The sequence below is a fragment of the Meles meles genome, chromosome 12 (assembly GCF_922984935.1).
Source record: "Meles meles chromosome 12, mMelMel3.1 paternal haplotype, whole genome shotgun sequence".
NCBI lineage: Eukaryota > Metazoa > Chordata > Mammalia > Carnivora > Mustelidae > Meles > Meles meles.
In genome coordinates, this window is record NC_060077.1 from 36,899,044 (window position 1) to 36,912,231 (window position 13,188).

Consider the following 13,188-nt stretch of genomic DNA (forward strand, 5'->3'; position numbering starts at 1 on the left):
GGTAGTTCTGTGATGCCAGACCACTATTTTTCTGGAACTATCCAGCTGAATTGGCAAGTGCTGATCTCCTGATACCACGCAGATGCCCTCAGAGCCATGCAGGCTGTTGGCACCCCGACTGTTAGTTTGCGGGGCCGGCAGGTGGGTGCACAGTGTGTTACTGTTTCTTCTCACACCTGGTCAGTCCGGGCCCCACTTTGCATCAGGGGGAGTCTGTTTCCTGGCAGGCTGGAAGCGGAATTTGCTGAAGGAGGCGTGTGGACCATCCGCCCGCTGCAGCGTCGAGCATGGATGCCTGACACACCAGGCGTGGCGTACTTGGGGAGCAGCGGGGAGCAGTGCTTCTTCACAGATGCATCTCCAGGGAGGCGGGACTGCGAGCGGGGGCGGCCGGGTTTGAAACAGACCATCTATAGGAAAAAGCTCAGGCTCCGGGACACATGCAATGATTTCCTTGTACGGTCATGTTCTGTGCAAGACTCCAGGAGACAGAAGGGATGAGTGATGGGTGGAAAAGAAGGAAGCTCCCGGCAACCCGAAACCAAGCAAACGGTCTCTCCACAATGAATAATCTTGTGACTCAAACCAGAGGAAAAAAAGTTGAGTCTGGAAATAAATGTGAGTAAGCAAGACTCTGTGCCTCTATTCAGCCTTTCCAAACTCTCATGCTAGGTGGAGAAGGTTACAAAGAGCGGGGCAGGTTCTTTTCCCAGAAAACTGGACAGCAAGTGTCGCCTGCTGTGATCAGACTGCACTCCATGCGGCATCTGACACTGCTCTTATAGGTTAATTTTTGTTTTTTTTTAAGATTTTATTTATTTGACACAGATCACAAGTAGGCAGAGAGGCAGGCAGAGATGGGGAGGGAAGCAGGCTCCCCGCTTAGCAGAGATGTGGGGCTTGATCCCAGGACCCTGGGATCATGACCTGAGTGGAAGGCAGAGGCTTTAACCCACTGAGCCACCCAGGAGCCCCTGTTGTAGGTTAACTTCCACCAAGTCTGATTTAAGTCAAGGTTTGCCAAAAGAAATTTGGCAAGATTTGGTACTTGGGGTTTCTAGTCAGATTTCATCCTAGAACTCTCACTCTGCCCAGATGTCTTTAGTGTTATCGATACCCACAGTTGTTACTAACTGGAGCCGAGGCAGCACGGGGGTCGTGTTTCAAGATATGCTGGGAGGAAGCTGTGAGCAGTGGGTGTCCTGCCGCCTGGTCCTGTCCCTGTGAGCTGTCCTAGCCTAGAGCTCACTGGCAGCTCAGCACTCAGTATGGAAGTTTGGGAACAGAAATACTGGAGATTGGGACGCCTGGGTGGCTCAGTTGGTTAAGCGGCTGCCTTCGGCTCAGGTCATGATCCCAGCGTCCTGGGATCGAGTCCCACATCAGGCTCCGTGCTTGGCGGGGAGCCTGCTTCTCTCTCTGTCTCTGCCTGCCACTCTGTCTGCCTGTGCTCACTCTCGCTCTCTCTCTGACAAATAAATAAAATCTTAAAAAAAAGGGGAACATCGCCTAGGCAGTCACTGACGGGGGCGGGGGGGGGGCGAGTGGGGATGCGGACAGAGCCTCAGCTCCCCAGAGGCCACCCCACTGCCATCTAACTTCCGGTCTGCTGCAGCAGAGGCGTGCCCTCATGGCGGGTCCCCCCGGTCCCCGAGAAAGTTCTCCATGGCTCCCACAGAGGAAGAATAGTGCTGTGTGGTGGGCTATGTGCTGCCTGCCACCTGACTTGTTCTGGTTGGCCATTTATTCTGAGTTTTTTGGGGGGGCTTTTGTAGTTGTTTTGGCTCTTAAATATTGCTAGCAAAATGTGGTTCATTCAGAATGCTGCCCCTCGAATGTTCACGGACATCTCAGTCACCTGGAATCTTGTTAAAGGGCAGATTCCGATCCGGAACTCCTAACGCCAATCCGGGTGACATTTTTAAATACTAAGATCCTAGAAGAAGCTGCTCGTGTGGGATCTTACCTTTTCCAGATTAATACTCTCACTGCAATTTTGATATCTTAACTGCAATGGCACAGTAATCAAAAAGATGAAGTATTTAACATTTGTATTTTGTTTTCTCAGTTGCCAACCATTGCTTTAAGGCGTGTGGTGGCGGTACCCACGTGGTGACCGGCCGTCGGGACAGGTGGCCATGGCCACAGTGGCTGTGGTGGCAGAACCAGCCCTCCCATGGCAGATGGGAAGAGCGAGGGTCAGCCAGGTACAGGCTCATGGGATTTGGAGTGGGGGTGGCCTGCATCCTCCAGCTGTCCAGAATGTTCCGTTTGGCTCGACCATCATCTCCCATCTGAGAGCTGCCTCCTCCTGTACACAAACGCCATGCCACCCACTGGGGTCCATACCGGCCTGTGCGCCCACTCGGCGAGTGTCCCCCCAGTCTCCACATCAGAGGCAAAGTGCCAAACCTGGTCAATCCTCAGTCCGGCCCTCCCTCCCCAGCTCAACCTACTTGACAGCTTTCGTGCCTTTTCCCCTGCGTTTAATTACCCTGTGGTCTCTCCTCTTTCCCTCAAGTAATAGGAGCTCTGGACTGTGCAACACTTAGCATCGCTGGAACCTTCTGCAGAGGTAGGATCAGCCGTGGCGCTAAGGTGGGGTGGCCAGACACAAACTAAAAATTCAGGGGAGGAGAGCCAGGGCACCCTTACTCAAATATTTGTCACTGTTGATCTGAAGTGAAAGTGGAACCAGAAGTCTGTACATGGCAACCCCACGGTAAGGTCAGCCGAGGTCAAAGACAAAGCCAGAGAGTAGTACGGCACCACCAGCCCTCCAGGGACTCTGCCCGCCCAGAGGTGTCACCCTCCACTGCGCCCCAGCTGCCAGGGCTGAGTTCATATCTCCTTCCAGAGAACTTTCCCTTCCTTCCGTACTACTGCTCCCTGCTCGGGAAGACAGACAGCAGAGGTCGTCGAGACCATTTTGCACTGAATGAGAGATTCTTTGATCCCTAGGTGAGAAACCCCGAGAATTTTGGGTGTGACCTTGATCTGAAGACTACAGACATCCTCCCGGAGAGGTGGCTCTTGCTTTCTCTAAGTGCAGCTGGGATTTTCAGCAGTTTCTTGCCTTTTGTTGGGGCTGGGCTCTCCGGAGAATCTATTTTGAGCCCAGCCGAACTGGCCTAGGGTGCCCGCAGAGGCCACTTCAGGCCCTGTCTCGGGGAGGCGTAGTGACAGGAGAGGCAACAGCCAGCTGCGTGCCATGCCATGGCTTCAAGCCTCAGCCCCCTGTTGTTAAAAACAAAACAGGCCCAAAATGGAGTCACTTACGCTAATCCACCTGTCACCAAACCAAGACTCAGCTTAGTTTCAGCTCTCCCGGAAGTGGATTTGAAACCAGTCCAGTCAGGAACTGCCTGACCGGCACTGGGAGGTAAGCGACCCAGGCCATTCCCTTGAGGAAAGCAATTCCGCAGTAACCGACCTGCTTTTCCCCAGTTCTAACTTCTCTGTCCCTGCTCCCTTCTGCCTACAATCCTTTCATTTTGTACCACTCCTTGAACTCCTCTCTGCTAGATGGGATATTGCCTGTTTCGTATCTGTCTTTGCTCAAACTTAAAATTTGTAGCATGCTCTGACTGAGACACCGGGCAGTGCGCAGGACCAGTGAGCCACGAGGCACAGGCGCCCCCCAAGCCCCTAGAGCTTTGCTGCGCTGCTGTGGCTGCTGGAGGCAGTGGGTCAGTCCTTCTTGGAGGCAGCCTTGCAGCTTTTGTATTACGAGCCTTGAGACTTGATTTGAGCACGATTTTCCCAGACTGAGCCTGACTGAAAAACCAGAATGGGTCCAGATTTAACTGGGTCCAACCTGAAAACTGGATTGGGCCCAAGGTAGAAACCAGACTGGGTCTGGGGTCAGACTAAATCTAAGCTAGCTGGACTGGGTCCAGTGTGAGGCCTCGGATTTAAAATTTTATTACAAGGATGAACAAGCAGGTTTACCTTACCAAGCATAATCTCGAGTACAGTGGCTATGGTGGACTTTTTTTTTTTTTTAAATTTACCTGACAGAGCATGCGCACAAGCTGGCAGAGCAGCAGGCAGAGGGAGAAGCAGGCTCTCCACTGAGCAGAGAGCCAACCGATGTGGGGCTCAATTCGAGGACCCTGAGATCATGAGCTGAATGAAGGCAGAGGCTTAACCAACTGAACCACCCAGGCATCCCTATGGTAGACAACTTTGAACCTAATAAGCTTATCCATTTATGAGATGCCTAGAGGAAAATGGGTTCTAGCCATCAGCTCCCTATTAAAAGTAAGGGGGGGGGGGCACCTGGGTGGCTCGGTGGGTTAAAGCCTCTGCCTTCAGCTCAGGTCATGATCTTAGGGTCCTGGGATCGAGCCCCGCATCAGGCTCTCTGCTCAGCAGGGAACCGGCTTCCTCCTCTCTCTGCCTGCCTCTCTGCCTACGTGTGATCTGTCTGTCAAATAAATAAATAAAATCTTTTAAAATTTTTTTAAAAAATAAGAGGGAAAATTTTTTTTGTTTTTCCTCCTCTACGGTTTCTGGGGACCAGGAGGAGACCTGCTGGGACACCCCTCCCATTCTGGAACCTGCAGTTGGGCTCCGGGGAAAACTGGCAGGAGCCCGCGAACCGTGAGAATTCTTACCAGGGTCAGCTCTTCCATACCTCTGTGGTGCTTGGTCAACAGAGGAAGAACAATGTGACCTTGTCCCTTCCTTTCCACATTCAGAATGGCAGGCAAAAAGCCTTTGTTACGTATTAGAGCTTTGAATTAGAACTAGGAACTTGTTTCCGGTTACCCCTGAGTGTCGTTCCTTTCTCTCCTGTGCAGTTATATTGCTTTATTGTTGTTCTCATTTTGTGTCCACAGAACTTGGCTTGTCAGCCGCCAGGCTTGGGACCCCAGAATATGGCCAGACAGAAATGTGGGTTGCACTCTCCCTTCCAGACAACTGTCGCCGGCTCTCAGGGACTTGGCTCACTCTTTTGAATATCCTGAGTGGCTCTGGACAATCAGATGATAGTATCTTTTGCACCTTCTTTGGGGACACCTCGTGTCCACGGGGTTGCTCAGTACTGACAAGAATATTTACCATTAGTCTCAGCTGAAACCCAACAAGCTAGATGAAAGATTTTTTTTTAATTAGCTCAATGACCAGAATTTGGCCAAACTGGAAGCTGATATTCAGAGCCTGATAGTTTCATTTTAGTTTTGGGGAGAAGGCCTAAAAAGAATTCCTGTGTCCCAAAGGAAAGAACAAGATTCTGAAGTCTTTGTAGAAGGATTTACTAAAACATTCCAAAGACACACAGCTCGAAATCTAGAATGTAGGACTGTTCTGATTTCCATCTTAGTTGAAGATCGTCTCCCTGATAGAAAAGAAGCAAGCTGAAGATAATGGACTTGGAGGGGCGCCTGGGTGGCTCAGTGGATTAAGCCGCTGCCTTCGGCTCAGGTCATGATCTCAGGGTCCTGGGATCGAGGCCCACGTCGGGCTCTCTGCTCCGCAGGGAGCCTGCTTCCTCCTCTCTCTCTGCCTGCCTCTCTGCCTACTTGTGATCTCTCTCTCTGTCAAATAAATAAAATAAAAATCTTTAAAAAAAAAAAAAAAGATGATGGACTTGGAGGTTGGGTCAGCCTCTTGGCATCATTCAGGTTGCAACCCAGTTCTTTGAGGGGTAAAAACAACTGTACTTGGGGTGCCCAGCTGGCTCAGTCGGAATGAGTGACTCTTGATCTCAGGGTCATGGGCTAAAGCTCCACAATGGGTGTAGAGATTACCAAAAACAAACTTTTAACGGTAAATAAATAAAAACAACTCTGCTTGTCTTACAAAATGAGTCTCCACAAGAATAGAAACGTGGCTCTAAAACCACCTAAAGCTCTTCCTGCCATCTTTACAAACCCCCAAACCCCACCACCACCCCATTCATCTCAGAAGGCTTTGAGAACAAAAGTCCTTCTTGGTGGAAGTTGCGTTCTTTCTCTGTGTCTTCTGTGATGAAGAATTCTACCTGGTCTGCTCTGTGTAATTCTCATCAGGAAAAAAGATCTTTAAATTCTTCTCTACAAATATTAGTGGAAAGTAGAAGCCATGTGAACAGGTAACCTTAATTTATTCTATTCTGCCTAAAACAAAATTTGTATCCAACTGTTCTTTCATAAACTAGTGAGTTCTGCACTATTATAACTATCTTAGAGCTGAAATCTTAAAGCTCCAAGACCTCTGTTTGTGTCTGCAGGTTTAGGCATGCATGTCAAATGTACATACCTTATAAATGTATTTTGTTTTGTTTTTTAAGCTCCAGATGATGTTGCCCAAATTAATTTGTACGGAGCCCTATTTGGCTTAAGGACAAGTATTATATAAATCAGATATATTCTCAGAACACAGAAACTAACCCAAATGTTTTTCAAGTTCATGTGATCTAGGATAATCTTCAGTAAATAAAATCTAGTTTAAGTTTGTTGGTTTAATTAAAACAGGCATGTCTTTAGAGTTATTAACATTAAATGTGAACATAAAACTTTTATTCTACCTTAGTTTACTAAAAATCAAATAAGCTCATGTCTCTGTTACAGAATTTGTCAGCAAGAAAGGTAGGATGGTGGTTAGCAGTTTAATATCGTGAAATTTTCACGACCAGACTAAATTGTTAAGAACAAATGCATTAAATAGATGTAAATTAAAGTTTATAAATGAACTTTTCAACAACAATTATGCTTTTTGGTAGGTCTATTTAAAAAGTCTTCAAAATATTTTTGGTAACTTGAAACCTTAAAGTTATACTGAGAAAAATAATGGATATTCATGGAATATCTAGATCAGTTTCCAAATAAGAATACTGAAACACTGGGGGACCTAGGTGGCGCAGTTGGTTGAGCATCTGACTTTTGGTTTCGGCTCGGGTCATGGGATCGAGCCCCAACTGGGACTCCACACTCAGCCAGGAGGCTGCTTGACATGTTCTCCTTCCTCAACCCCAGCCCCTGCGTGCACTCGCTCACTCTCAAATACTTTTTTTTTTTAAGATTTTATTTATTTATTTGACAGAGAGACAGCCAGCCAGAGAGGGAACACAAGCAGAGGGAGTAGGAGAGGGAGAAGCAGGCTTTCCTCTGAGCAGGGAGCCTGATGCGGGGCTTGATCCCAGGAGCCTGGGATCATGACCTGAGCCACCCAGGTGACCCTCAAATCTTTAAAAAAAAATACTGAAACATGAATTACTGAACAAAGGTTTACCACTTTTGGCTTCCTTTTATAGAGGAAATAAAGACATTTGGCTCTATCGGTAAACACATTTTGTGCTAGGTTGGAAAATTTACTGAGAGGAAGAATATGCTTTTAGGAACCATGAAAATGTGTCTATAAATCTGCCAATCCACAGACTCCTAGCTTAGGAGTCTACAGTTGTTTACTTCTGTTTTCACTAGGAATGAAGGATCCTGAAGGTGACAAATTTTAATCAATGCATAGTAACAAAAGCTTCTTAGAAATAATAAGGGTGGGGGCACCTGGGTGGCTCAGTTATTAAGCACCAGACTCTTGATTTCTGCTTAGGTCATGATCTAAGGGTTGTGAGATCGAGCCCTGCCTTGTTGAGCCTGCTTAAGATTCTGCCCCACAACCTCTCTCCCTCTACCCTCCCATTCTCCCCTCCCCCCACTCTCTCTCAAAGTAGGGTGGTGGTGAAAGGAAACACCTGTGTATGGAAAGTAAATGATTGGCTAAATTTTCTATAATTAAGGAGAAAACCCAGGACAAAATCTGGACAGAAAAAAGTTGTAGAAAGTTTGTGGATAAGGAATCTTGGGAAAGTAATTTAAGTGTAGTGAAGCTGGCTGAGAGTGGAATAAAGACAGAATATAGATTAAAGAATAAAGATTAAATCTATATTGGAATATATAAATGCATTAAAAATGTGTTTTAGGAAAAAAAACCATTTTATTATCAAAAATACACAGATACAAAAATCAGAATTTGGTTTTCTCTCAGTTAAAAGGACAAAGTTTCCTTAGATGATTGTTCTGCTCCTAGTAAGAAATTGCAAAGGTGGTTTTGTGGGGTTTTTTGTCTTGTTTTGTTTTGTTTAACCTCTCGACAGCAACGATGTTCTTCTTCCCCATTTTACTTACTCGCTTTACACTGTTTTTATCAGGTATCTGATTATTTAAGAAAACCCAGTCTTCACAATATTGAGAGTTTCTGTTCACAACTATATAACCGCCGATATTTACCTCAATATCGCTTCTATTGTGACTTGCACTAGATAATTATTTCATAATTACCTGTCATCCTATTTAATCAAATGTTCAAAACTTTTGACATTTTCTTAAAATTCTCAATGGTTTTTTGTTGTTGGTTTGTTTTTGTTTTTTTTAACCTCAAACTAACTTCGAGATTTCTCAGAGGGCCCCTGGAAAATCTCAAAGGCTGTCTTTCATTAATTTAACATGTTAAAATATGTGGGAAGCATTGTCAAATGCTTAGATTATATGTGTATGGTAAACCTTCAGCTATATGATGGGGCGCCTGGGTGGCTCAGTCAGTTGGGCATCTGCCTTCAGCTCAGGTCATGATCCCAGGGTCTCGCATTGAGCCCCCACATCGGGCTCCCTGCTCAGGGGGAAGCTGCTTCTCTCTCTCCCTCTCCCTCTCTGCCTGCTGCTTCCCCTACTGCTCACTCGCTCACTCTGTCAAATAAATAACCCTTAGGTTATATGTGTATAGATATATATTACTAGCATAAGTAATCCAGAAATTGCAATTTCTAGATATTTGTCAAAATTCTCATTGTCCAATTACCTTAAATGATGAAATAACTACATTTCCTTCTACGAAGAACTCATCAGATTATTAACCATGGGCATTTTTAAAGTCTTACCGTTTACAGATAGTTGCTTTACCCTGATGCTTTTGTAAAAGTGAGTTTCGTGGAAAGGACCCTACCAAGTACTCTGACTACTGATGCTGCTGCCGAGTTACAGGGTATTAAACCTTGGATGGAGATTCCGCACTGAAGATGGCTCCACCAGACATCTAGGCCTGTGCAAATGGCTGGAGATCTTAAAAGAAGAGAGACCAGGAAAAAAAAGCAGCCAACACTGAGGTAGACGGCTTTCTCCTAAGACATGGGGCCAAGAATGTTCCTTTCTATTCCTTCCTTCTCTGACCATCCTTTCCTAATTTTTTTTAAAAAGATTTTATTTATTTATTTGACAGACAGAGATCACAAGTAGACAGAGAGGCAGGCAGACAGAGAGAGAGGTGGAAGCAGGCTCCCTGCTGAGCAGAGAGCTCAATGCGGGGCTCGATCCCAGGACCCTGGGATCACGACCTGAGCCGAAGGCAGAAGCTTTAACCCACTGAGCCACCCACGTGCCCCCTTTTCCCTAATTCTTACACCATGAAGGTCTTTAGGATTCTTCTATTCACCTTTGCCTTGCCTCTGGCCCAGAAACTACCTTGTTCACATACCTCAAGCAGGTCATCAGCATCTAAACAACCGTTGGATCTGTTATAATGCTGGTGATCCCATAGTTGTGTCTATCACAAGCTTCTCTCTAATTCCCAATCCCTTGGTTTCTCTGGAACAAGTTCAGCCCTCTCATAGTCCTGTCAGGCTCCCTAACCCTCGGGTCAATCCCTCTCTCTCCAGTTAACAATCCCAAACCTGGGGAACCTTGCATCCAGGCTCTGGACCAAGAAACATACGAGATGCTACCCAGAATACAACCACCCATGCAGTCCATAGATCCTGAAATTGTACTGGCCTCCGTGGCTGTCAGCTGCCTGGGCCCAAGCCACAGACACAAACCAGATTTCCCAGGAAGGTTTCGTGATTCCAGATTCACTTCCTTCAACAGACTCCGCTCTTCACCTGGCTAAGCATGAGTGCAAATGCGGTCATCAGAACGTCTCCTCAGTCCCTGAAGGTCCTGAACAATCTGCCGCTAGAGCAACAGCTGCCCCACAGCGGAAGCAGACCCTCAGCTCTCCTACCAGAGAGATTCCTGGGGGTATAGCTCAGGGGTAGAGCATTTGACTGCAGAGAGATTCCTGATACCAGGAAGGCCCTTGGTTACCTGTCAGCTGAGCAAGGAGGTGTCTGTGCTGTGGCCGGTGCCACTTGCTGCACTTGGAGACACCTGTGTGCCACGTGGAGACTCAGCTAAGATCTATGAACACACCAGCGGCGAAAGTGACTCCTTCAAATAGGGCCTTTGTTGACTGATGTGGGTCTTGGGGACCATGGCTCTGGAGCACACTCCAGACACTGGGATTTATCCTGCTTATAGCCCTAATAGCTCCCTGCTCTGAACCTCTCAGAAGCTTTACATCCATGTATGCTGCCACTTACCAGGATGCAATGATCTCCCTAAGAATAAGCATCAGAAAAGAACAGAATGGTGACCAAATTAAAGAATGTGAACCCAACACTGGGCGAAAACTGCAAGAACACCAGAATGGGAGCAGAGAGGAGCACGAATGCCTTAAGTTTTGATCCCATCTCTCAAGGCTGAGAGTCTCATCAAAAGGGGGGTTAATGTTAGAAACAAGAGACCTAACACAGGGTCACTTATGTTAAGCCCCATGTCAGCAAACACAACTTAGTTATAGCTTTGAGGCTCCAGGCAATGGAATCTTCATCAGGACCCGCCCAATCCACGCTAGTTAATCTGCCTGACAGACCCCTGTCTGCCCCTAAAGTAAGTGACTTTGTAATAACCGACCTTTTCTTTTGCCAAGTTGGGCGGGCTGACCTGTGCTTCATTTCGAAGGGCACTTTGCACTGAAGCAGGCCATCACTCACAGAAGAAGCCGCAGCCCCGATCCCAGGCAACTGGGCCGCACGATCACATGCTCCCTCAGCAGCAAGCACCTATGTGGGGAAGGAGAAGGACAGCAAACCTCGCCACCAGCAACGGGCACAAAGTCCACCGAGGTGAGGAGCAGACAGCAAGTTAAAACAAAAGGTTAGGGCACTCTTGGACTGTAAATATCAAACCAACTCCGGGTCAGCCGCAGGATGCTAACTACTTCAAGAAAGAACATATACCAAAAAAAAAAAAAAAAAAGACTCTGGGTTTGGTAGTTTGTTTTTTTTTTCCTCAAATGGCTGTTGAATTTATTTGCTTGATCAATAATGGTCCTGGCAAAAATTAGTTAGCCAACGCTGAGACAACTGTAATGAAATACTAATTTTAAAAATCCATGACACCTTGATAGAAATTAGAGTTTACACAAACAAAAAAAGGAACCTTCAATACTGCCAGCAAATGAAAGATTTGCCAGATTACATTCTGAATGTAATATGACCGACGGGACAGCAAGAAGGCTTTTATATGTTTATATTTGACACCTGACCATATTTTCAGTCACCATAATATCTTCTCTCCAGATTTAAAAAAATAGTATGCTGATTTCTATAACAAAGCTTTTTTTCGTACAAAAATCAAACAATGGCCAACAAGTCACAACAGTGCAATAGGTAGAGAATAAAAAACCGCATCAAACAGGTGCTGAAAATAAATAGTAACTAGGAGAGGACAGAGCCCTCGTGGGGGGTTTGTTTCCATCACCTTGAGTGTGTGGGGTCTGTCTTCACAGCCGTGAAAGCTGACCTACCTCATGGGTGCCACTGATTCCAACAGAGTATGACTGGACAAGGGTGCCTGAGGGCGGACCTCCCAGATGCCTCAGTCACCAGAGAAGTTGCAGAAGCAATAAAACAGGGTGGGGGATCACAGCTATCATTTAAAGGAAAAGTGGTTTTTTTTTTTTTCTATTGCTCAATCTTGTCAATTGGGAGTCCATCAGCAGGTTCACTGAGATGAAACGGGTCACTGAAAACTTTTGTCTAAGAGCATATATGGCTTATTCAGGCAAAGAGACTTTTACATTCTAGCCCAAGCAAGCAATCTCATTCTGTGTTTAACGGCAGATCAGTCACACAGATTATTTCTGGGTTCAGAAACAGATCCTCGGTGTGGATGCCTCAGGCCAGGCAGCTACCCGTGACCAACCCAGTGAAAACATGCGCTGATCACCAGCAGCGAGGAGCCCGAAGGAGCGAGGCAGCTGCCCCGGGGCCAGTGGGCAGGCTCCGCCGGCAGCTCTGTCTGGGACTAGCTAGGCCATCCTGTGACTCAGGCTCGTGGACTGGGGTTTAGGACCGTCAAAGGAGAGAGTGACAAGGGTGGGTAAAGGTTAACCTCAGTAAGAGCCGTTCTGGCCCATCAGGAGATATGAGGCAGCTCCCCATTATATAATCTGCACCAAAAAGGTGTAAAAGGCACGAGCAAGAGTGACTAGTAAGCAGAGATCCCGGAGGGTGAGACTGTGGGGCAATCCACAAGGCAGGAACAGTGTTCACCTTGTTTGGTTCCCCCCCTTGAATGACAAAAAGAGATCCTGATTCTGCTGTAATAAAAAAGCAAAGAAAGACGATTTTTGGTTTAAAAAGAAGCCACTCACGGGTTAAAATAGTTTTAAGTTAACAAAGAAAATTAATCTTCAAATAAGCTGACACTATCTGGAAAACTCATCTGTCCCCTACAAGCCCACACTGCGTGCACTGCTTTGTCCTCCCGTGTAACCTGAGCCTGACGCGGAGAAGTCATATGTGTGAAAAGAAGGAAGAGTCTGAGAAGAAAAGACATCTTTACAGAATGTACAGCAGAGAGTTGTCCACTCTGACTCTCAGGGTTACAGTAAGATGCACAGGTCTAGTCGGGTCTGGGGATTCTGTGACGCTCGGGCTGCTGCTCAGATGGGCGTCTCCTTCCTGTCTCTGCTCGGGGACGGCTTGGCCTGCTCCTTGCCTGCCTTTGGCTGCTCCTTAGCTGCTTTCATCTCCGGGGCACTGTCTCTGGGCGGCTGCCCGGCACCGCCACGCCTCTCGGGCTCGTCGTCGTCCTGCACCGGCGGTTCGGGCTTGGCGCGCTGCAGCTGGAGCAGGCGCAGCTGCACCCGCAGTTCGATGATGGCCTCCCGCTCTTCGTGAATCGCTTGATTCAAATGATTGTTCTTTATCTTGAGGAATGACAAAGGAACAGTTGTCACTTAAGAAGGGGAGAGGGACAATGAGGAACAGGGGTCTCCTACACAAGAATCTATTTCTGTTTTAGTCAATTTGTGAAACAGGAGAGGAGGACACAAATATGCAAATGAGACAAACACCTTGAACAGGAATGCACAAAATCCTCCTTA

The 13,188-nt window shown here is 46.9% G+C and overlaps 1 protein-coding gene across 4 annotated transcripts in view; it reads right to left on the reverse strand.

Annotated features, from left to right (window-relative positions):
* Positions 1–11,076: 11,076 nt before the first annotated feature.
* Positions 11,077–13,188, reverse strand: part of RALBP1 (ralA binding protein 1) — a 60,776-nt gene continuing 58,664 nt past the window's right edge. For all 4 annotated transcript variants that reach the window (XM_046025005.1, XM_046025003.1, XM_046025004.1 and 1 more), the window contains one exon: positions 11,077–13,011. In XM_046025005.1, the coding sequence (XP_045880961.1) occupies positions 12,745–13,011 (267 nt within the window). In that variant the 3' untranslated portion in view covers positions 11,077–12,744. The remainder of the gene's footprint in view (positions 13,012–13,188) is intronic.